This window comes from Ranitomeya variabilis, chromosome 3 (assembly GCF_051348905.1).
Source record: "Ranitomeya variabilis isolate aRanVar5 chromosome 3, aRanVar5.hap1, whole genome shotgun sequence".
NCBI classification, from domain to species: domain Eukaryota; kingdom Metazoa; phylum Chordata; class Amphibia; order Anura; family Dendrobatidae; genus Ranitomeya; species Ranitomeya variabilis.
In genome coordinates, this window is record NC_135234.1 from 27,988,712 (window position 1) to 28,014,829 (window position 26,118).

General features: G+C 43.5%; 1 protein-coding gene across 1 annotated transcript in view; it reads right to left on the minus strand.

Moving 5' to 3' along the window:
• Window positions 1-8,550: 8,550 nt before the first annotated feature.
• BACE2 (beta-secretase 2) overlaps window positions 8,551-26,118 on the minus strand; it is a 65,882-nt gene continuing 48,314 nt past the window's right edge. The window contains exons 2-9 of the mRNA XM_077293858.1: window positions 24,378-24,466; window positions 21,365-21,581; window positions 19,791-19,919; window positions 18,121-18,255; window positions 16,190-16,291; window positions 15,271-15,420; window positions 13,023-13,191; window positions 8,551-10,788 (exon numbers count right to left, since the gene is read on the minus strand). Of these exons, the coding sequence (XP_077149973.1) occupies window positions 10,541-10,788; window positions 13,023-13,191; window positions 15,271-15,420; window positions 16,190-16,291; window positions 18,121-18,255; window positions 19,791-19,919; window positions 21,365-21,581; window positions 24,378-24,466 (1,239 nt within the window). The 3' untranslated portion in view covers window positions 8,551-10,540. The remainder of the gene's footprint in view (window positions 10,789-13,022; window positions 13,192-15,270; window positions 15,421-16,189; window positions 16,292-18,120; window positions 18,256-19,790; window positions 19,920-21,364; window positions 21,582-24,377; window positions 24,467-26,118) is intronic.

A 26,118-nucleotide genomic window follows, 5' to 3' on the forward strand; every position in this document is an offset into this window, starting at 1 on the left:
GCCCTCATACTGCCCCCTCCACATCTCCTGGTATCCTGGCCTGTCTCCTGATATCTGATCCATGCTCTGGACTCTGTGCTGACAGACACAGCTACCCTTCCTGCCACAGCCTGCACTGATATACCATCCTGGATGAACTGTACTACCTGAGCAACTTCTGTGGGTTGTACAGTAGACACCGCCTCATGTAACTGTACCTCTAGGGGTGAGAGCAATGACAATGCAAAAATGACCAAAATGACAGTTAAAAAGGATGAGAACAGAGAAATGGTCTGTGGTCACCCCCTGCAGAATCTCTCCTTAATAGGGGTGATCTTGCTAATTGCCTATTGTTTCTACTTGTTGTCTGTTCCATTTGCACAACAGCAGGAGAAATTCACAATCAGTGTTGATTCATAACTGGACAAGTTGATTTCACAGAAGTGTGATTAACTTGGAGTTACATTGTGTTGTCTAAGTGCTCCCTTTATTTTTTTGAACAGTGCATAAAAGCACTATCTTGCAGTGGGACCAGCCCTAGCTCCCAACCATGGCAGCTTCACCAACTGTCTTGGTTTCCATGTGCGTCACTGCCACTCAAAATATTGTCCCAATGTACCATGAAAGACGGGAACGGTCCCTGTCCATAATTGCTGCTCTATGTGTCCCTTGGAGCTCAATGCCATGTCTCCTGCACGTGATGGCACAGAGCTGGAACCCTTTTCTTTAACCCCTTAACGACCGCCGATACGCCTTTTAACGGCGGCCGCTAAGGGTACTTAAACCACAGCGCCGTTAATTAACGGCGCTGTGGAAAAAGTGAATAGCGCCCCCCAGAGTCGGATTTTCTCTGGGGTCTCGGTTGCCGAGGGTAGCCGAGACCCCAGAGAACATGATTCGGGGGTTTTTTACCGACCCCCGAGTTGCGATCGCCGGTAATTAACCGTTTACCGGCGGTCGCAACAAAAAAAAAAAACGCGATGTGCCGTTTAATTTCTCTGTCCTCCGATGTGATCGCACATCGGAGGACAGAGAAATAGGGTCCCCGATGGCCCCCAATAGCCCCCCGATACTTACCTACCTCCCCCGGTGCTCCTCGTGGGTCCCCATGGGCGCCGCCATCTTTTTTCCGGGAAAAAATGGCGGGCGCACGCGCAGTGCGCCCGCCGCCCGGCACCCGGATGTTCTTTGGGGTCTCGGCTGCCGGGGGTAGCCGAGACCCCAAAGAACATGATCGGGGTCGGTTTGCACCGACCCCTGTTTTGCGATCGCCGGTAATTAACAGGTTACCGGCGACCGCAAAAAAAAAAAAACGATCTGTATTTCTCTGTCCTCTGATGTGAAATAGGGGGATTCGGGGACCCTAACATACTCACCCGGTGTCCCTGGGTCCTCTTCTGTCTTCTCCTGCCAGCCGGCTTTTTCCTTATGGCGGGCGCATGCGCAGTGCGCCCGCCATCTGCTGCCATCTGCCGGCCGGCAGGAGAAGACGAGTTAGGGCTAGAGTTAGGGCTAGAGTTAGGGCTAGAGTTAGGGCTAGAGTTAGGGCTAGAGTTAGGGCTAGAGTTAGGGCTAGAGTTAGGGCTAGAGTTAGGGCTAGAGTTAGGGCTAGAGTTAGGGCTAGAGTTAGGGCTAGAGTTAGGGCTAGAGTTAGGGCTAGAGTTAGGGCTAGAGTTAGGGCTAGAGTTAGGGCTAGAGTTAGGGCTAGAGTTAGGGCTAGAGTTAGGGCTAGAGTTAGGGCTAGAGTTAGGGCTAGAGTTAGGGCTAGAGTTAGGGCTAGAGTTAGGGCTAGAGTTAGGGCTAGAGTTAGGGCTAGAGTTAGGGCTAGAGTTAGGGCTAGAGTTAGGGCTAGAGTTAGGGCTAGAGTTAGGGCTAGAGTTAGGGCTAGAGTTAGGGCTAGAGTTAGGGCTAGAGTTAGGGCTAGAGTTAGGGCTAGAGTTAGGGCTAGAGTTAGGGCTAGAGTTAGGGCTAGAGTTAGGGCTAGAGTTAGGGCTAGAGTTAGGGCTAGAGTTAGGGCTAGAGTTAGGGCTAGAGTTAGGGCTAGAGTTAGGGCTAGAGTTAGGGCTAGAGTTAGGGCTAGAGTTAGGGCTAGAGTTAGGGTTAGGGCTAGAGTTAGGGTTAGGGCTAGAGTTAGGGTTAGGGCTAGAGTTAGGGTTAGGGCTAGAGTTAGGGTTAGGGCTAGAGTTAGGGTTAGGGCTAGGGTTAGGGCTAGAGTTAGGGTTAGGGCTAGAGTTAGGGTTAGGGCTAGGGTTGGGGCTAAATTTAGGGTTAGGGTTAGGGCTAGGGTTAGGCTACTTTCACACTAGCGTTTTTTGGCCTCCGTCGCAATGCGTCGGAGAAAAAACGCATCCTGCAAAAGTGCTTGCAGGATGCGTTTTTTCTCCATTGGCTTGCATTAGCGACGCATTGCGACGGATTGCCACGTCGCATCCGTCGTGCGACGGATGCGTCGTGCTTTGGCGGACCGTCGGCACAAAAAAAGCTACATGTAACTTTTTTGTGCGACGTGTCCGCCATTTCCGACCGCGCATGCGCGGCCGGAACTCCGCCCCCGCCTCCCCTCACAATGGGGCAGCGGATGCGTTGAAAAAACAGCATCCGCTGCACCCGTTGTGTGGCGCTTACAACGCTAGCGTCGGTACGTCAGCCCGGCACACTGCGATGGGCCGAGTACGACGCTAGTGTGAAAGTAGCCTTAGGCTTCTATCACACTTGCATCGGTACGGGGCGGTCGCAATGCGTCGGCCCGACGTACCGACGCACGTTGTGAAAATTGTGCACAACGTGGGCAGCGGATGCAGTTTTTCAACGCATCCGCTGCCCAGTCTATGTCCTGGGGAGGAGGGGGCAGAGTTACGGCCACGCATGCGCGGAAATGGCGGACGCGACGTACAAAAAAAAGGTTACATTGAACTTTTTTTGTGACGACGGGGCTAAAGTTATGGTTAGGGTTGGGGCTAAAGTTAGGGTTAGGGTTGGGGCTAAAGTTAGGGTTAGAGTTGGGATTAGGGTTTGGATTGGGATTAGGGTTACGTTTGGGATTAGGGTTAGGGGTGTGTTGGATTTAGGGTTTTGATTAGGGTTATGGTTAGGGTTGAGATTAGGGCTATGGTTAGGGTTGAGATTAGGGCTGTTTTGGGGTTAGGGTTGTGATTATCGTTAGGGTTGTGATTAGGATTATGGATCGGGTTAAGATTAGGGTTAGGGGTGTGTTGGAGTTAGGGTTGGAGTTATAATTTGGGGGTTTCCACTGTTTAGGTACATCAGGGGGGTCTCCAAACACAACAGCCAATTTTGCGCTAAAAAAGTCAAATGGTGCTCCCTCCCTTCTGAGCTCTGCCGTGCGCCCAAACAGTGGTTTACCCCCACATATGGGGCATCAGCGTACTCGGGATAAATTGGACAACAACTTTTGGGGTCCAATTTCTCCTGTTACCCTTGTGAAAATAAAAACTTGGGGGCTAAAAAAATCTTTTGTGGGAAAAAAAAATATTTTTTATTTTCACTACTCTGCATTATAAACTTCTGTGAAGCACTTGAGCATTCAAAGTTCTCACCACATATCTAGATAAGTTCCTTAGGGGGTCTAGTTTCCAAAATTTGGTCACTTGTGGGGGGTTTCTACTGTTTAGGCACATCAGGGGCTCTGCAAACGCAACATAACACCCACAGACAATTCTATCAAAGTCTGAATTCCAAAATGGCGCTCCTCTTCCGAGCTCTGCCGTGCGCCCAAACAGTGGTTTACCCCCACATAGTGGGTACCAGCATACTCAGGACAAATTGGACAACAACGTTTGGGGTCCAATTTCTCCTGTTACCCTTGTGAAAATAAAAACTTGGGGGCTAAAAATCTTTTTTGTGGGAAAAAAAAATATTTTTTAATTTTCACTACTATGCATTATAAACTTCTGTGAAGCACTTGGGCATTCAAAGTTCTCACCACATATCTAGATAAGTTCCTTAGGGGGTCTAGTTTCCAAAATTTGGTCACTTGTGGGGGGTTTCTACTGTTTAGGTACATCAGGGGCTCTGCAAACGCAACATAACGCCCGCAGACAATTCTATCAAAGTCTGCATTCCAAAATGGCGCTCCTTCCCTTCCGAGCTCTGCCGTGCGCCCAAGCAGTGGTTTACCCCCACATATGGGGTACCAGCATACTCAGGACAAATTGGACAACAACTTTTGGGGTCCAATTTCTCTTGTTACCCTTGTGAAAATAAAAACTTGGGGGCTAAAAAATCTTTATTGTTAAAAAAAATATATTTTTTATTTTCACGATTCTGCATTATAAACTTCTGTGATGCACTTGGGCATTCAAAGTTCTCACTACACATCTAGATAAGTTCCATGGGGGGTCTAGTTTCCAAAATGGGGTCACTTTTGGGGGGTTTCTACTGTTTAGGCACATCAGGGGCTCTCCAAACGCGACATGGCGTCCGATCTCAATTCCAGTCAATTTTGCATTGAAAAGTTAAATGGCGCTCCTTTGCTTCCGAGCTCAGCCATGCACCCAAACAGTGGTTTACCCCCACATACGGGGTGTCGGCGTACTCAAGACAAATTGTACAACAACTTCTGGTGTCCATTTTCTCCTGTTACCCTTGGTAAAATAAAAATTTGGAGGCAAAAAGATCATTTTTGTAGAAAAAATGCGATTTTTTTATTTTCACGGCTCTACGTTATAAACTTCTGTGAAGCACCTGGGGGTTTAAAGTGCTCACCACACATCTAGATAAGTTCCTTAAGGGGTCTAGTTTCCAAAATGGTGTCATTTGTGGGGGGTCTCCACTGTTTAGGCACATCAGCGGCTCTCCAAACGTGACATGGCGTCCGATCTCAATTCCAGCCAATTCTACATTGAAAAAGTAAAACGACACTCCTTCTCTTCCAAGCTCTGCGGTGCGCCCAAACAGTGGTTTACCCCCACATATGGGGTATTGACGTACTCAGGAGAAATTGCACAACAACTTTTGTGGTCTAATTTCTCCTGTTACCCTTGTGAAAATAAAAATTTGGGGGCAAAAAGATCATTTTTGTAGAAAAAATGCGATTTTTTATTTTCACGGCTTTACGTTATAAACTTCTGTGAAGCACTTGGGGGTTCAAAGTGCTCACCGAATATCTAGATAAGTTCCTTAAGGGGTCTAGTTTCCAAAATGGTGTCATTTGTGGGGGGTTTCCACTGTTTAGGCACATCAGGGGCTCTCCAAACGCGACATGGCATCCGATCTCAATTCCAGCCAATTCTGCATTGAAAAAGTCAAACGGTGCTCCTTCACTTCCAAGCTCTGCGGTGCGCCCAAACAGTGGTTTACCCCCACATATGGGGTATTGATGTACTCAGGAGAAATTGCACAACAACTTTTGTGGTCTAATTTCTCCTGTTACCCTTGTGAAAATAAGAATTTGTGGGCGAAAACATCATTTTTGTGAAAACAAATGCGATTTTTTATTTTCACGGCTCTACGTTATAAACTTCTGTGAAGCACTTGGGGGTTCAAAGTGCTCACCACACATCTAGATAAGTTCCTTAAGGGGTCTAGTTTCCAAAATGGTATCACTTGTGGGGGGTTTCCACTGTTTAGGCACATTAGGGGCTCCCGAAACGCGACATGGCGTCCGATCTCAATTCCAGCCAATTCTGCATTGAAACAGTCAAACGGTGCTCCTTCACTTCCAAGCTCTGCGGTGCGCCCAAACAGTGGTTTACCTCCACATATGGGGTATCGGCGTACTCAGGAAAAATTGCACAACAAAATTTGTAGTTAAATTTCTGTTTTTACACTTGTGAAAATTAAAAAAAAATGGTTCTGAAGTAAAATGTTTGCAAAAAAAAGTTAAATGTTCATTTTTTTCTTCCACATTGTTTCAGTTCCTGTGAAGTACGTAAAGGGTTAATAAACTTCTTGAATGTGGTTTTGAGCAGCTTGAGGGGTGCAGTTTTTAGAATGGTGTCACACTTGGTTATTTTCTATCATATAGACCCCTCAAAATGACTTCAAATGAGATGTGGTCCCTAAAAAAAAAATGGTGTTGTAAAAATGAGAAATTGCTGGTCAACTTTTAACCCTTATAACTCCCTAACAAAAAAAAAATTGTTTCCAAAATTGTGCTAATGTAAAGTAGACATGTGGGAAATGTTATTTATGAACTATTTTTTGTGACATATCTCTCTGATTTAAGGGCATAAAAATACAAAGTTTGAAAATTGCAAAATTTTAAAAATTTTCGCCATATTTCCATTTTTTTCATAAATAATCGCAAGTAATATCGAAGAAATGTTACCACTAACTTGAAGTACAATATGTCACGAAAAAACAATCTCAGAATCAGTGGGATCCGATAAAGCGTTCCAGAGTTATAACCTCTTAAAGTGACACTGGTCAGAATTGTAAAAATTGGCTCGGTCATTAAGTACCAAATTGGCTCTGTCACTAAGGGGTTAAGAACTAATGGTGGCTTGGCATCGTCCAGCCAGGCAGACTACACGCTATTATTTCTCGAAAGACAGTAGAATCCACTAAGTGGTACGGCAACAACTGCACAACCCGCAACTTAACCAGGTAGGAAGTACGTCGATACACAAGTCATTAAGTGCATACGTTTATTTCCTGGCCACACAATCGGGTATAGATATCTGATGGTGTGAAGGAGAAATAGAGAGAGTTCGACAAGCAATAGTTGTGGACGATTATGACACTGACTGGGTAACACTTGAGGATGCCGCCTGACTACCAGACAGACAAGTTTCAGAAGGGGTAGGAGGACAGAACCTGGCTCATGTTTGTGGACGAGATGTGCTGGTGGAGACCTATAGTTCCTAATCCACGCAAACCTGGAGATAGATCCACGGCCTTTTTTCCTCCTGCACACTGCAAGGGGATTTATTGGCCAGCAAAATGGAAAGGAATGTCCACACTGGAGATGCCTGCAAGTAGGATTTGTTACCACCATGACCAGAGCTTTTAGGTATAGTCGTTCCTCCTCCACCATCTGCAGTTGTAGCAGCTCCAGCTCCAGAGCTGAGTGCAGAAGATCCACACAGTAGGGTCGTTTGGATAGACGTCCATTTCGCTCTATCACTGATGTAAAAAAAAAATAAATAAAAAATCTTCTTCTGCTGTGATTCACCTCCTCCTGGTCGTCGTCATCATCATCATCATCCCTAACTTGGCCAACAGCTTTTCAGTGTGGGATCCTCTGCCCCTTGTCATCGGAGCACAAAGGCCGACTGTTTAACTTGTCGGCATTGGCTTGAGGCCGCCATGTATATCAGACGATTGTTGGCCAATCATTTGGCCGACAGCCATCCCAGCCAACTCTCCCATACGCAGGAGAACTTGTCCGGTCAAACTGTCCAGTGTTCTTTATGTGAAACCTATCGAAGGACACATGGGCCAGGCGGTTTATCTCCAGGAGAACATTGCAGTAGGCAGTCCAAAATCAGACGTACCCAATCAACATTTATGATGCATTTACACGAGCGGCTTTCACACCAATAAGCGAGCGCCGACGGACAATATTCAAGTCGTTCGGCACTTTATCCTCCCGGCCTCGTTACAGCGGCTGACGGAAAACCATGGATACAAAACAAATCACTAATAGATTATTCTGTCCCCATACATATCATTTTACCAGCGGCTCTTCTCCTATTACACCGGGCAATGTTCTGCCGATAATTACTTTTTGCTGACCGGGGTAGCTGGCAAAAATTGCAAAATTTTACAACAACCACAAGTTAATTTCTGCGGAATTAATGGCGCTATGTAAAAGTGAGAAAAATAAATAAATAAAAAGTTGCAAATAAAAAAAAAAAAAGAATTGCTCTTGCAGGTAGCAAGCAGAGTGAATGATGGATTTTGTATGACTTTTGCTGCCACCTAGTGGATAAATGTAAGAATACTTTCTGCAGAATTAAATCATTTCTTGCTGCTTATTAAACCGTTTAGAAACATCTGTCCTATACATTAATTTCTCTGTTTTTATAAACTCCATTTGTTTTCACGCTGCTGCAGTCTGTTGCAATGTATCAGTGTCCAGTTAAAGCTCTCCTAGAATCAAGGCAGGAAGACGTTGCTTTGCCGTGCTTGTCTTAAAGGGGTTGTGCATCGCCGGTTACTTCCGTATTGGGAAGATAGTGGTGCTAATGACTTTGCTCACTTCCACATCAGAAGGAGTGCGGATCCGATGACTTCACATCTACTCATACCGGCCAAGTTGCACGCGTGATCGGCAGGTGTCACGCACCTCTTCTATGTAATACGATCAGTGAAAATTTACTTTTGTCTCCTGCTCTGCTCAAACTGTACATAGGAATACAAGAAAGGTGTTTTTTTTAAATTCAGGGTAAGAAAGCCATTGACAGAAGCAACAATGGAGGGAAGTGTGGGGAAAGTATATCCCCGCACCTATAGTGCTGTCAGAATGCTAATAAAGAGGAAATGCGAAGTGAATAGTAATGGATGGCAAATTACAGAGCAGAATACTGGGGAAAGTTTTGGGGCATATTAAACTGTTATGTGCCCAAAAAGTAGTTATTATTAATAAATAATGAGAGATTCAGTCAATAGATATAAATTTTGGTTTATTCGTGTGTTCAGTCTCATTTACAGTTTTATAAATACAACAAAAAGTAGACATCCAGGTGTCAGATCGCAGTGATAACACTTAAAAATCAGAGCACAATTAATCAGAAATGTTTTTAAAAAATATTTATATATCGGTTTATGGCTACCGGGAGGTAACCAAAAAAAAAAAACAAACAAAAAAACGACAACACTGAAACAAGAACGGAGCACGAGAGCAGCCAGAAAACAGAGCACAGATTATCGCTCATCAGGTGCACTATTCATTCGTACCAACTACATTAGTTTCTGCTACAACTCTCATCATAGAAGTAAAGCTCAGTCCGGACGGGTCTGGAGTCAGTACAGGCATCAGGGGGGTTAGAGTTACGGGGGCAACTCCGATCTTTCTTTGAGAAGCAGGTTCCCTTTAAATTAAGGCATTTGAACTATTGGTACAATGGCACGAACTAGGAACCTCTTGTGCAAATTAGAATATCAACTGACGCCTTAAATTACATGGAAAGCCCCGCCTACCTGACTTGTAACATAGGTATTGAAGGAAGAGTCATGAGAAAGCAAATGTAACAAGCCAATTTCTAGCCCCCGACTGACTCTTCGGGGAGGAACATGGTCATAATTGTGTTGTATAAATGTCCTAATCAATAATTAACAAAAAAAAAAAATCTAAATTAAAGGGTAAGTAAGAAAAAAAGTAATATATAAGATGCAAACTTTGTAAATGTGTTAGCCGCCAAGTGACTGTCTCAGCGTTCCCATATTTATCCCAGATAAGATGGATTTCTTTGCAATAAAATTCATGTTAGAACTGCCCCTTTAAGGCTAGTAGACATGCTGACTGCAGTCCAACAAGATGGCTTCCTCCATAATCAATTAAAGGGGCTGTCAGCACAGAATGACTGTTCAGACCAAGCACTGGCGCTTGGTGCGACCATGGTGGTCGATCAGTTCAGTGACCCCTCCCACCTGCTTGATTTCCACCTATCCCCTCCCTTTTCTGGCTCCAAAAGGGCGGAGCTGTCCATAAAAAAACAAAACAGAGGTGGGGCCGAGATAGAGGGAAGACAAGTAGGTGGGACGGTAAGTCTGCGCCTTCAGATCCTACGGTCACATTAACGCCAGTTCTCATTTGAAGGAACGGATTTCATCGTGGAGGATCGACATGTACAGTCCGAGAACAAATATCCCTGATTAGAAACTAAGAAAATCAGAAGTGACAAGTCCATGTGGAATGTAGAGAGCCAAACACACAAGTGCACACGGTCAAAAGAGGAATTGCTCCTTTCTGGAGGGAAGCAAAAAAAAATTGAAAAAAACATTTTAAAAGGGAACCTCAAAAATTGCCGATCCATTGGCAGCATGTAATAGAGTAGAAGGAGCCGATCACATTGATATATAATTTTATGGGAAAATATTCAGTAAAACATTTCATTTATCCAATTAAACACATGATTTATACATCGGAGTCCAGTGGGCGGAACTCTGAGTACGACCACCCACTGGACTCCTAGGCCTAGAACAGATATTTGAATGTATTACAAGTTCTACAGAAAATTTTCCCATAAAACTATATATCAAGCGACTCAGTAGATCCTGCTCCATCACATGATGCCGTCAGATGAGACACTAAGTCCACTGTCACAGTTTCTCTTTCAATATTCAGTACTGCAGGTGAGTGGTCAGGGACTAGGGCTTTTAGGGGAGGAAAAAAAATAAAAAGATGAAATGAAACGGTGGCTCCAGTTAGTAGTAGTGTTACGACGTTGCCAATTCTGGAATACTTTGGACTATGAAAGGAAAGGATAGCAATAAGTTATGTAGAGAAGGTCACGTCTCACAAAGAGCTTTGGTAGTGACGGGTGCGTAAACCAAGAAGTTCCCAGCAGCAAGAAACGAATCATGAGGAATCATCGACAGGTCCATCCCGCCATCCTGGAGACTAAGACCAGGGGGATAAAACAACATCCCAAAATTATTTCCAACGGTGACGCACCAAAGAGGATTCATCGTTCACCACCTCGGGGTCATTGCTGTGACGTCTGTTGGGAAGGAGCAGCAAGATCACGAGAATCAGAAGAACTATGCCGCAGAAGGTCATGAGCGCGTAAGAGATAATCCACATGATCGGCTCCCGGAGGGGATTCCTGGCAATGCAGTTACTGGCTACATCCACAGTACTGAACGGGCCGGAGATCTCAGACACCACCGCGCCTTTCACTTCTGCAGGAAAAAGATATAAAATTACAGGGAGATGGGATATTATATATATATATATATATATATATATATATATATATATATATATATATATATATATATATATATATATACACATATACATACAATATATATGTGTATATATAATATATATATATATATATATATATATATATATATATATATATATTATATATACACATATATATTGTATGTATATGTGTGTGTATATATATATATATATATATATATATATATATATATATATATATATATATATATATATATATATATATATATATATATATATATATATTATATTATGCACACATTTACACGCGTAGTTCTGCATTTGGCCACTGGATGGCAACCAATATCCTCCAATCACATGGACAGGAATGCGCCAGTTTATTAAATCTACTGTGTAATCCAAGATCAATTAATCATAGAAAAATAAAAATCACACCAGATTATAAGGGTAGGAGAGGAAAACAAGAAGATGACCCTTTAAAAAACCACCTCTCTAATGATTTTTAGTTTGATTTTTATTTTTTTAACCATTTTTTGTTTAGCAACATCAACATAGGGGATTGTTTTTGTTTGGACAAGTTAAAAATTGTAATAACAGAATCTAAGGGTGCATATTATTTATTTTATTTTAGGTGGGGAGTACAAAAAAAAAAATAATTTGTCAAATTATTATTTTTTTTCTACTTTTGTACCCTCACAATACAGTATAAATGACCAATGAGCTCTATCCTGCTGGTCAGTACGATTACAGTAATATTGTACGTTTTATCGCTTTTGTGCCATAAAGTCACTTTTTTTTATTCCTTACATTGTTTTTGCATCACCACATTCCGATGTTTTTGCGTTTGTTTGTTTTACAGGACGAGTTGTAGTTTTAGGGCAAATATAATGTATTCCATTGTTATGCTTTTAAGTCGGGGTGGAGAATTTTCTTTTTAGGACTTTCCTTTTTATTTCATTCTATGGGTCGTCACAATTAAAATAAAAATGTAAAAAAAAAAAAAACAACAACCGTTTTTCCCCTTCTATATCATCATTATGGGAAAAAAAAAATAAAATAAAATACTCATAGTAAAACCACATCAAAACTACTTTTTAAGACCACCTTTTTACCCCCCTCACCAGATTTTAGTTACCCCGTATGTTATATTCCATCGCCACAAAAGAAAGCAGCTAACTTTAAAAAAAAAAAAAAAAAAGGCTTCACTGTATTTGATGACAATACAAAAAAATTTTATAAAAAAAAGTTTGAGATTTTTTTAGATTTTTATTTTTTTTTTAGTTTTGAAAATATCGTCGTTTCATCACCTCTTCTCCGATAATCACTGGATTATATCCATCAGTGCTACACGGACAGATGATTCGGACCGCACCGTCACTGTGCGGGATAAAAAATCCGCTTCTAAAACAAACCTGATATCAAAAGTACCGATGGATTATCAACATTTTTGGATTATTGGATTCCTGATTAAAGGAATTTTTGAATTTTTATTTACTGCAAAAAAAAACCCAAAAAACAACAATGTGACAAACGGCGACGTCACCGACAACATATAGGAAGGCCAACAATAGGGCAGGGGCATTGGCTCTATCAGGCGGTCGCCATTTTTGGGGTTTACATATCAAGCGGTCTTCAGGGAGGTAAACAGTTAATAAGGAGGCCATCACACAGAGAAATCACCGGGAAATCTTCTCATTGTGTCGTTTCCCGGAGTGAAAGCCAAAGCAAACACCAAATGTGCAAGTAATGGGGCCGTGGATTAAAGCGTCGCCCTGTAACACCACCGACAAAACCACTAAGGGGGCAAAAATATTCACACCGGGGCAATGTAAAGGGCACCTGTTATGGGGAACATCCCCAAATGTCTATGTCTATATGGGACCCCGACAATGGCCATAAATATGGCCAAATAAGCGGAGTGTTAGGGACATGACGGCTCACGGAGCGGCCACTGCGCCTCAGCCACAGACACACAGGGGCGGCCAGAATAAGTCGTCAGATTATTCCCAGGAGTCCCGGGTTATTGCAGGATTAGTGCTCCCGATTGTGCGACTTCTAGATCTCTGCACAGCAGACTGGCTCAGTATTAGAAGCGCAGGAGACATTGTTATACAGCAAAGATTCTGGAAATGGACGGACGCGATTTGTAGATTTATTTCCCCCCATTGTCCAATCTCCTCAGCAGCCACATTTATTCCGCTCTCACCTGCGCACTGACTGACGGCAAATCCAACCCTCTGCTCCTCCCTGTCAAAGATGACGTAGAAGCCCTCCATGACGGTGGCGCCAATCACCAGAGCGCTGGACGACGACGAGACGCCGAAGCGGAAACAGTTCAGATCCTCCCGTAACGTCAGCACCGACTGGATGTATAACTGGAAAACAAATACACAACATCACACATATAGAATAATAATACTACACACATCACACATGTATAATAATAATAATAATAATAATAATAATAATAATAATAATAATACACACCACACATGTATAATAATAATAATACACACCACATCACACATGTATAGTAATAATAATACACACCACACATGTATAATAATAATACACACCACATCACACTGGTATAATAATAATAATAATAATAATAATAATAATAATAATAATAATAATAATAATAAATAATACACACCACATCCCCCACGTATAACAATACACATCACAGGTATAATAATAATACTACACATTGTCAAATGTATAATACACAACATCACACGTATATAATAATACACACCACATCACACATGTATAATAATAATAATAATACACATCACACATATAATAATACACAATGTCACACAGGTATAATACACATCCCACACGTATAATAATACACATCACAGGTATAATAATAATAATAATACTACACAATGTCACATGTATAATACACATCACACACATATATATATATATAATAATAATTACACACACCACATCACACATGTATAATGCTAATAATAATAATAATACACACATCACATGTATAATACACACCACACATATATAATACACACATCACATATATAATACACAACATCCCACATGTATAATATAAAACGCCTTCTACATTACACAACATGGAGGTTAATATTTATTCTTTTTTGCCTTTACCGGACATTTCATAGGGACAAACAGCGTGCCGCAGAGCGCACTGCACCCTGTTTACCTTGTATTGTCACCAGGAAGGGTTCTCTGGTTTAAGCAATGCCAGACTCTGGTTTCCTCATAGCCCCGGACTATGGACAGAAGTGTGTGCCCCCTCCACATTCCCCTCCAGGAGCTTTACTGACCCCCACCCCCCATCCTTCATAGACATTAATATGGAGCAGCCCCTCTTCAGATATAATGGCTGCTGATTTTGGAGGCGTTTGTAGGAATTGTTGTCCCTTCATCCAGAAGATCACTTGTAAGGTCAGACGCTGATGTTGGGGGGAGGTCGGGCCCACCATCTCCGGTCCAGTTGTTGGAGGGGCTGAGGTCCGGGTTCTGTGCGGCCGCTCATATCCTCCCTCCATTTCTGTATGAACCTTGTGCACTGGGCACAGTCATGGGGAACAGAAAAGGGCGAACCCCAAACTGTTCCCACAAGGCTGAAGCTACAACTGTCCACAAGATCTTAAGAAACTAGAACTAAGAGGCCGCGGCTGCCCCCTGATAACAGCCCATAGTATTATCCTCCTCTATCTGTACAGGGGCACAATGCAGTCAGGGGGAAACGTCCTCCTGTCACCGAACCCATCAGAGAAGTGTGATCCGTCACTGCACAGAACACGTCTTCTCCAGAGTCCAGTGGTGGCGGATTTACACCACTCCATCCGACGCTCGGCATTGTGCTTGGTGATGTACGGCTGCATGCAGCTGCTCGGCCATGAAGCTCCTGGCGGGGGCGCAGTGTTTATGCTGATGTTATACCAGAGGACGTCTGGACTCTCAGTTATGGGGTCAGCAGAACGGTGGTGACTTTTGTGCTCTTTGCTCCTCAGCAATCTGCCCCCACTGTGTAATGTTACGGGGTCTCCACTCTGTGGCTGAGTTGCTGCGGTTCCTTCCACGTCTCAATAATATCACTCACAGGTGATGAGGGAAGATTTAGGAGAGAATAAATGTGATAGACGGACTTGTTTCCCGGTGGCTCCTATTACAGGACTGCGCTGGTATCAGTGAGCTCCGCACCACCGGCCAAACTGGCCCAATACTCTGCTCTGTATAGTTTTTCAGAGTAATCCATAACTGCACCTTTTGATATCTGCTGTGGATTTGCCTGTTGTTTAATACAGCTAATCCGTTTTTCTGTGGCCATTGGCGACATCTTACTTATTTCTGTGCAGACTTATTTCACATTCACCACATTAAGTAGTAATTTGTGTGTATGAGGCCTAAAGTCTGTTAATGATACGACTGTACAAATAGAATTTAAAAAAACAATGAACCTGAGGTTTTATGTCGAGACGGAAGGACCTGCTGGCGTTCATATCCCGCAGATAGATCGATATGTCCGGAAAGTACGTCCACGGCTCCTCCGTCTTCTCCCAGCACGCGAGCTGCAGGCCCGTCCAGAACTCGTTATTGAAATTCTCAATCTACAGAACCAACGAAAGGACGGAAATTATATATAAGTTACATTTTGTATATAGTTACACAATATACGTTATTCATTTTTCTATTATCCCCACTGATCACTTATGTGAATGGTAAAGAAACAAAAAGGAAAAAAAATATTTTAACTTTACCATTCACACTAAGTGATCAGTGGCGATAAAAGAATGAAGAAAAAAATAAATATATCAAATATGATAAATGTAATAATATGAAATAAAATATATATTTAACTATTATTTTTCTTCTTTTTTCTTTCATCCCCACTAACCAGTTCGATGAATGGTAACGTAAAAAAAAAAAAAAAAAATTCTATACAATATATTTAAGATTTGGTTTTTTTGCATGATCAATACGGTTCGGTGACTCATCAGACTTGCACAACTTGAAACCCCTGCTCTGCTGGCCCTGCTTACAATACAAGGTGGAGCCGCCGTCTCCTTCGGTGACAGTATTTTCCAGTGACGTGTTGTGTTTGGTAAAGGAGAGAATGTGGCACGATCTCAGGACAGAAAAGCAAACACCATAATTCTACATGGTGCTAAAGGTACGACTGCGCGAGATGGATCAAACGGACCAATCATTACCCTATAGATTTTAATTTTTAGATTAAAGAACTTTTTGAACAATTTTTTTTCTTCTTACTTATCTTTCATCTTCTGTTTTTTTTTTTGTTTGTTTTTAAGTAAATGGTGTAAGCCACCTCCTCCCACGCTCAGGACTTGTAGTGAATATTTCCTTATCAAAACTCACCAAAGACGTCTGAATAATCCCTTCGACCACTGCATTGAACACTTTGTCAGGCAGTCGCAGGAGGGTCGTGCCGCTGTCCACAATGGCTTTATCTGAATTGTACTAAAGACAAAAGGAAAAAAATAAATAAATTATTCAGACAGAAAACCCACCCGAATGATTGCATCCTGAAGAATTCATCTACAGTCCTTCATTTTTAAAGAAACGTGATTAAAACATGTGTTTTCCCTTTTATTTCCGCTGCTCTATCAAGTATACCATTTTTTATTTATTTTTTTTTTATAATGCGCCATATGGCTCCAGAGATATAGGCCTCTTTATTTAGTAATTTTTATGGTCTTTAGAAGAGGGTGTGGCTCACAGGGTAATTATGGAGAGCAGCCTAAAGACACGCCCCTGAGGATCCTTTGAGTCACGCCGCCTTAGTACAGACAACAAAAATAGCGGGAAATAAAAAAAAAAAAAAAAAAAAGCCTGTATCTCTGATTCCTCTGGAACAGTATGGAGTATTTAAAAAAATAAAACACACACACACAAATCTGGTCACAAGCCAAGAAAAGATGCACTGCCCTGTGTAGTGCACAGCACCGGATGTGAATCTGTCAAGAACTAGGACTGGAGCAGATTTCATAGGATCAAGACCCTGAACTAATTATTATTATTTAGCGGTCTTTGGATCGACCTCGAGCCATGGCGTCTTGATGGATGAATGCTCTATAGGATGATCTATCTTGTGCAATCCTTGATAGGTTCACCAGGGTCTTCTGGCCATGTTCCTTGTATTCTTCCAACCATGATGACCTTCTCCAGTGATTGCTCTTTTCGTTTGAGGGGTCCAAAGTAGACAAGTCGTAGTTTTGCGATTTATGCGTCGAGTGACATGCCTGGCTTGATTTCTTCTTTCTTCTTGCCATCCATGGTATCGATAACGTCCTTCTCCATTACCACATTTCGAAGTCGTTGATTCTTCTTCTGTCTTGTTTCTTTATCGTCCAGGTTTCACAACCGTATGTTACTACAGAAAAGACCAGACTACGTATGAGCCGTGTCTTCATCGCCAGATAAATGTTCCCAGATTTGAAGACCTTGTCCAGTGACTTCGTTGTCTCTTTGCCCATAGCCATTCTCCTATAGACTTCCGATGTCATCGCTGCATCTTCAGTGATCATCGATCCCAGTAGGTTGAAGTCCTTTACATCTACCAGTTCATCTCCATCCATCTCAAATGTGTCACGGTCGTACCTGGCAGTGGTCAAAAACTTTGTCCTCCTTGTATAAAGTAGGAGTCCCATGTTCAAACTTTCAATCTTGACACTCCGTAATAAGTCCTTCATTCCATCTACACTTGTTACCATCAATGTTTTATTGTCTGTGTATTTAAGATTGTTGATGACTCGTCTGGCATTTTTGATTCCTTCTTCCTTCCTGAAAACCTCACTAACCTGAGCCAAAAGAACTGTATTACTAAAATTACATAACTTATTATTCTAAGTGGATTTTTTTTACAATTTAATTTTTTTTTTTTAAGTGGAAAATCCATGTAAAGGCATTGTATACAATTAGGTCCTGCTTGCTGAGTGAATGCCACTCTTGCCTATGAGCTGTATCTATCAAAGTCACTAAGTTCTGATTATTTTTCACTGACCACAGGTCTTCTGACCAGAACTTACAGCATCATAGGTACATATGAAGATGTAAGTTAGGGTCGAGAGTCCCAAGGTCAGCCCGGGCATTGTATACAGTGTGGAGTGGCACCATTACCAATATAGAATAAAATCCAGAGCATCCCAGACCCCGACTGTCTAAAAATATTCCAAAATGTAAGTTAGAAAATTATAAAATCAAAAACATAAATTCGACTTATCAGACCTCAGCCTCCGGCCTCTTTCTAGCGACTTTACATCATATACAAAACAGTTTCCCCAATTTACCTCCGTACAATCCAGATTTAAGTTTAAGCCTCCAACTTCAAACTTGAGAACCTCTACTTGGTAATACCACTCCTCAGTGATCGGCGTGTACCAGATCTCACCGGTGTACAGACTCGGCTCAATACCACCCATGACCTGCAGGATAGAAGCATATGATAAGAAGCCAGTTACAGGACTATGACCAAGAAGGAGAGGTTAAGTAAAAGTGGGTGTTATCAGAGTTTTCATTAGGGGTGTGTACTTCTTCTCCCTGTATGCTGTTGACCAATCATAAGCAAATCAAAAGAACACGCCCCTTCACCACAGCTTAGAGCAGGTTTTTCAGTGCGTGAGATGTAAGGGTATGTGTCCACGTTCAGGAAACGCTGAGTTTTTGATGCAGCGTTGAGCAGCATGCATAAAAAACACAGAGTCCAGATGTTACAGCATAGTGGAGGGGATTTCATGAAATCCTGTCTCCACTATGCAGTAAAAGATGCATGCGGCACACCCAAGAAAACTCACATGCGGCGCGTCTTTTAAGAACGCAGCATGTCCTTACATTGCAGAAAAAACTCAAGGACAACGCAGGTGACCTGCCAGTGACCTCAGGTGCAGATTTGGTCAGGATTTTACCTGCATAAAATCCTGACCAAATCCTGAACGTGGACACATACCCTTAGGAAACTGCTCTGACGTACTGGGCTAACCTCCTGCATGAATCAGGGAGGGAGAAGAGCACAGCTTAATTTGGTTGTGTCACATTACAAGCCCTTCTATTAGCTTTCCTGATTACTGAGTGTGTCAGTTATCACACTTATGTCTGTTGTGCTCAAGCAACTTGTAATTGCTCTGCAGTGAGATAAGAGCTGTCCTTACATCTCCTATAGAAGCAGCCTGTACTGGGCTACTGCTGTGTGAGATCTAAAGAGACAAGTGTGATTACAGACATCTAGGCAGGCTGGGGGAAGGGCTGAAAGTGCTATGAAAGGTGGAGAGCTGATAAAAGGCTTTGTAATGTGACACAGCTAAACTTCAATGCCCCTCCTCCACTGACTCACGCAGGAGGTTAGACCAGGTGATCAGAGTTGTCTCATAAAATCTCACACATCGAGAAATCGGCTCTAAACTATGTTGGGGGTGTGTTCTTCTTCCACCAGTCTGTTGCTGCCTGCTAATGATTGGTCAGCATCATACAGGGAGAAGAAGGACACACCCCTCAGTGAAAACTGTCTGGCAACACCGACTTGGACTTAAAATAAAACATGTTTTATTCCACTCTGCAGCCATTATTGCATTGTGTGTCTTGTATGCTCAGTTAAACATGACAAATATGTAAAGTTCCTTCCAAATGTCTTTTCGATAGAGGAAGAAAGCGCAATAAAAAAAAAGAAAATGGGCTAAATCCTCACATGGAAGTCAGAGCTATGCTCTCCCGATAGCTGCTAGTCTGGAGCAGTGAGTACAATTACAACTTGACATTCATGGGCCCTAATTAAAAATCTCCAAGGAAGCCTCCAACTGTTGCAGGTATTTAATAATAGTCTTTTCGTGTGGGTCACAGGGAGCTTTGGGGGCCCCATTGGCTCCAGGGCCCAGGTGCGATAGCAACCTCTCCACTTATTGCACTTACACCCCTAGTTGCAGCCGATACATTGTAGAACTTAGGAGAATGTATCACAACTACTTACCAGACTGCCTCCATTACTGCCCTCGCCGGTGGTAGGCAGACCGGCTCCACACATCTGCATGGAGAAGATATTGGGAATCTTCTGCTCTTCTACCAGGGAGTCAAAGAAAGTTTCTATAGAGCTGGAAGGCTGGAATATGAGAAAAAAGAAAAAAAAAAAAGTACAAAAATGAAACAAAAGTGTTAGCAGGAAATAGGCTACGTTCACATTTGCGTTGTGCGCCGCAGCGTCGGCGCCGCAACGCACACAAAAACGCAGCAAAACGCATGCACAACGCTGCGTTTTGCGCCGCATGCGTCCTTTTTTTCATTGATTTTGGACGCAGCAAAAATGCAACTTGCTGCGTCCTCTGCGCCCGGACGCGGGCCCGCAGGGACGCATGCGGTGCAAAACGCAAGTGCGACGCATGTCCATGCGCCCCCATGTTAAATATAGGGGCGCATGACGCATGCGGCGATGCTGCGGCGCCGACCGCAAATGTGAACGTAGACTTAAGAAGGTTTTCTAGGATTTTCCATCGTCTCAGATCTGCTGAGTCAAAGAGATGGATTTTCTAGGAAAAGCGCCATATGTATGGGTGTGGCTGTGCCTGGTACTGCAACTCCGTCACAGTCATGTGTAATGAACTGATCTGCCCTGACCACAAAATCTAACTTGTTCCAAACATGAGGGGATGTATCTACAGTACAGACCAAAAGTTTGGACACACCTTCTCATTTAAAGATTTTTCTGTATTTTCATGACTATGAAAATTTGTACATTCTCCCTGAAGGCATCACAACACAACTGATGGTCCCAACCCCATTTATAAGGCAAGAAATCCCACTTATTAAACCTGACAGGGCACACCTGTGAAGTGAAAACCATTCCCGGCGACTACCTCTTGAAGCTCATCAAGAGAATGCCAAGAGTGTGCAAAGCGGTCATCAAAGCAAAAGGTGGCTACTTTGAAGAACCTAGAATATAAGACATAATTTCAGTTGTTTCACACTTTTTTGTGAAGTATATAATTCCACATGTGTTAATTCATAGTTTTGATGCCTTCAGTGTAAATGTACAATTTTCATAGTCATGAAAATACAGAAAAGTCTTTAAATGAGAAGGTGTGTCCAAACTTTTGGTCTATACTGTATGTAGATCTAGCTGTAAAGTTTGGGGTTCGGACCGGACACAATGTCCAGTGCTGAACTCCAAACACTGACTGCTCCTGGAAGGACGAGCACGAAAGAGAGGGCAGAGAGCTGCGCAGAGCAAAAGAGAGCACGCGCAGAGCAAAAGAGAGCACGCGCACAGAGCAAAAGATTTTCCAGCTCCAAAGTATGGGTCCTCATTGACTTCTATGAGGTCCGGGTACAGTTCTGGTATCCGAACTGTGGACTAAAGTTCGGTTGAACCCAAGCATCCATGAGCCAACTCATCGCTATTCAGGAGCCATGGAAAATTTTTCCCAATTTCTGTGATGGCAAATCTGGCGCATGTGCCGAAGAGAAGCCTGAAAAAGCCAAGTAGACTCCTCTAGTATAAAAGTAAAGGTGGTCCAGTGCTTCTATGACGGGGGATACGCGACACCTCACCTTGGCCAAGGTCCTGTATGCCAGTCCTAGAATTCCATGCCATTTGATTTGAGGCATAAAGAAACTCTCCGACTCCAGGATTGAGGCGATGTTCACTACAAAGGTGGCATTTAATCCCTTGGGAATTGTAATTACATCTTTCCCCAGAACTCCGGTCCAACTTCCCTGAGTGTAACGGACCGTGACATCAATTCCCAGAGGCTGGTATGTACTGGACCTACAAAGAAAAAAAAAAGAAAAAAATAAATAAATAAATGCTCATGGGTGGGTCATACATAAAGTCTGCTTCTATCCAACGTGAGCACCTGAGAATTAAAAGCAATTTTAACCCTTAGACGCCCTCTGCGCAGTGCTACACAACACGCAACTCGTGGCTGATCCATCAGACCAATACAACCATGTGAGGGCAGCAAGTGGTGCGACCCGTGTGGCGACATTCCAGCTCATCGAATTATGCGGGAAGACATATTAGCAAACAAAAAATGCCAGAAAAAGGCTGCAGGTGACAACGGACAAGGCGGTAGTTACAAGGGGCATTTCTCTGACATGTATGGTATATCTCCTTTCTGCTATACGTGGGGGACACGACATCTCAAGAACGTGGATCCATCTTTGAATGTCGAGGTGGCTGCGAATCTGCGACTCCCTCTATTCACTACATGCGGCCCATTAGAATATACGACTTCTGGCACCTCAGGGGGCTTCCAGCACATCCAGCCCCTGAGGGACCACTGTTGTATCCAGAGACATTGTTATTCTACAACTCTATCTTTGGTAGGAATAAGAAGGGAGGAGGTTCCAGTGATGTTCTGCAGTTTCTCTTCACGGATGAATTTAAGAGGGTCATCGGATGTTGCTACATCACCTGGTCAGGACAGGGCCATGCTACATGAGACACCATAGACCGGAGACAGATGAACAAGATTTTAGTAGAAGTCTTCTGCCCGGAGGTGCAATCCCAGTAACGTTTATGATTAAAGGGAACCTGTCACCACGTTTTTGGAAGATGGGATAAAAATAGCGTTAAATAGGGGCAGAGGTGGGCGTTACATTAGTGTGTTTGTTATGCGTTTATTACCCACCTAAGTTGCCGAAATACCTTTGCAAAGTCTCCGTTTTCGCCTGTCAATCAGGCTGGTCTGGTCAAAAGGGCGTTGTCTTCCCCCAGATTTTGCGTAGTTTTCCGTTGGTGGCGTAGTGGTGTGCGCATGCCCAAGGTCCCGAATCCTCTGCCAGGGGATTTAAAAGAGCGCGCTGTTCGTTTTCATTGGTGATCGGTGGGCGCGACCATCTTCCTTTGGCCGCGCGTGCGCAGAAGCGGCGCTCTGCTGGCCGCGGCTTCAGGAAAATGGCCGCCGCAATATCCATCTGCGCACGCGCGGCATCCCGCGGCCATTTTCCTGAAGCCGCGGCCAGCAGAGCGCCGCTTCTGCGCACGCGCGGCCAAAGGAAGATGGCCGCGCCCACCGATCACCAATGAAAACGAACAGCGCGCTCTTTTAAATCCCCTGGCAGAGGATTCAGGACTTTGGGCATGCGCACACCACTACGCCACCAACGGAAAACTACGCAAAATCTGGGGGAAGACAAGACGCCCTTTTGACCAGACCAGCCTGATTGACAGGCGAAAACGGAGACTTTGCAAAGGTATTTCGGCAACTTAGGTGGGTAATAAACGCATAACAAACACACTAATGTAATGCCCACCTCTGCCCCTATTTAACGCTATTTTTATCCCATCTTCCAAAAACGTGGTGACAGGTTCCCTTTAAAGGCCCCTTGAGAGCAGCAGCCCATATATATGGAGCGCCCCCAGACGCTGGGCCGTGGGGTACTCGGTACCGGGCCTCTCGGTCTCAGTTCTGGGGTTGTCACGGTGGCTAGACCCGGTCCGTGACCCTGCTAAGGGGCGTCCAGTGAAAGGTGTAGGTGGTGGTGCGTGGTGCAATTCACGGTGAATAACGAGGACACAGGGTTGCAGTCTCTTTACCTCTTTACTGAAGGCTTCAGGATCCGCAATCCAGAGTACGATTAACAGGGCTGTCTGAGACCGGCCGGTCGGATGGCACCTCCAGAGTTCCCTTTGCAGGTGGAAATCTGTGCCTACCTTGTAGCGCCTGTGTGTTGTAGTACCTCCCTGCTGAGCACCACGGGATAGTCCTCACAACTGTTGTGTCTGTTTCTGATGTTCTTTCCCACAACTTATGTCTATTCTGATGTTCCTCTCTGTCCCCCAGATGATATGGATAGGACGCACTGGTATGACGGGTAGGCCTGGAGTTCTTCCGGGACCCTAGTGTCGCCCCCTATGTCTGCTTAGGTGATTTAGGTGAGACAGCCCGCCTATAACTGACTGTCCTGCCGTTGGTTTGAAGTAATGCTTGGAGCCCAATACTTCCTCGGCGTTCCGGCCACCGGCTACGCGCCTCAGTAGGATGTTGCCTCGATCTTACAGCACGACTCCTACTGGTGTTTCTCCTTTTTGCTTTGATCTCGTTTCTCATTCTCCACAATAAACCTCGCTTCTTGTCCTTTCTTGGGGTACCGCCGCAATGAAGTGCAGGCTCGGTCCCGTAACGTTCCTTCTGTTCGCTAGGCCTCTGTCAGGATCCCACCCCTGACAGGGACCCCCCTGAATCTTCCCCTGCAACACCCTCTGCCACAGGATGTTGCCTGGTTCCAACCCAGTCAGCTTCTGTCTAACTTCCTATCTAACCCCCAGTTTTACCAGATTGTGAGGAGTGGCCTAATACATAGCGCCCTTAGCTCCCCCTGGTGGCCAGAATGTGAAGTGTATTGGTGTCTGTGATACCTGGTCAGGTGAACTCCTTCAGTGCCATCAGACGTACCATAGCCCCCTTAGTGGCGGAGCATCAGTACTGCAACGACCAGGACTCTGGGGCGCTGTATATGTATGTATATATATATATATATATATACACACACACACACATATACACCACATACACATATATATATATATATATATAATTTAAGATGCAGTCACACTCACCAGTCCAAATGGTAATATGCAGAAATATCAGGATTTGGGGCTCCGGCCACTGCAAAATTACTGCTACCAGTGTCCACCAATATATTTAGCTGTAAAATAGATAAGGAAAGAAAGCACACTTTAGAAATTGGCTAAACATATATTTCCACTTTAAAAAACATATTATATCTGCAGTATTACAATATACCATAAGATTTTAGTAACTATATAATAAATCCTCTTTCACCTATCCCTTTAAATACCCTTCACTGAAATCTTGGCATTCTATTCACGACCCAGGTGACCGAGGATTCAGGTTCTTAACTCTAGAGTGGCTGAAACTCACACACCTCGGGCAAACATTGCAGCCAGTGAACTCCTATTGCCAAGAATCCACCCAAACCCAAAATAATCTGACAAACTACTAGAGATAATTTGCATCAATGGGGAGTCCACCCCGATAAAGGTCTTAGTACAACAATATAAATGATACTTTGTTTGTTGAGAAATTAAACTTTGACGCCACATGCAAATCATGCAGGATGTGCAATGGGGGCGTGTACATACACCAAATGCACCGACACACCCACAATTCACTTACAGGTTAATTAGCAGCAGTTTCATTTCTGGTGGTCCATCCGTCTATTACCAGGATCTCCATTCACTTGAAAGGCTACATGCAGTACTATATTTCACCAGCAGTGGCCGCCAGCAGATAAAACAGGCAGCACCAGCAAAATCAACCGATTGGACCTCAAGACCTTCATTGATCAGCTGATCCGCCTTAAAGGGGTCTTCCCCCATAAACATCTCCTATCCAAATTACTTCTGGGAACCCGACCACTGATATCCCCAAAATCCCAAAATCAAGCAAGAATGAAGTGTTAAAATGTATGCAACAAACCTTATGGGATCTGTAATGGAAGCAATATAAGTGATAGACTGATTTTATCAGGAAAGGAGGAAACTGAATGCTATTATCTATAAAGACCTAATATTTTTTTTTTCATATCAGAGTCTGGCTACAATAAAGGCAATTCAATCATCTGTGAGATACCTGCACCAGCAAGACAAATTCCTGTACTGGTTTGCTTTCATGTATTTGTGCAGGACAAATATACATTTCTTTAAGAGGACCCAACCCTTGTAAATGCCGCTGTTCTCTTGAATCCAGCGTTGTTTTTCTTTTAGTCCTACGCCTCTCTGTTCCAGAGATATGGCTCTTTCTTCCCTGTAAATAAATCTAGTCTTATTAGCCAACTGCGTGTGAAGACGCCCACTTGTCAAAAAAGACTTGATTTATATATGGGAAAGATTTGGCCATATCTCCGGAACGGAGAGGCTCAGAAACAAAAGAAAAACAACATCGGATTCAGGAGAACAGTGGCATTAACACCAGGTAAAAAACCCACTTCTTACTACTTAAAGGGATACGGTCATGTTGGCCTTTAATAGCATATACACGGGATATGTCAGGATTACGGATTAGGAGCGGGTCCAGAGAGGAAAATCAAGGGTTCAAGGGTTAATAATTGTAAAAGGCAAAGTGTAGTAATGGGGAAGTTGTCCGGGAGCCAGGAGTTTAATAGATGCCAGAGGGGAGATTAATGCCATGCTGAGTAAGAGCGCAATACATTAATACAGAAACAGATGGGGTGCCCTCCGTGGCAGGAGGAGGCATGTCTCACCATGCCACTGAGAAATGTGCCAAGGTCTCGTCTCCAGCTGAGGAATGTGACGATCAGCGGCGCCCTCCTCCTCC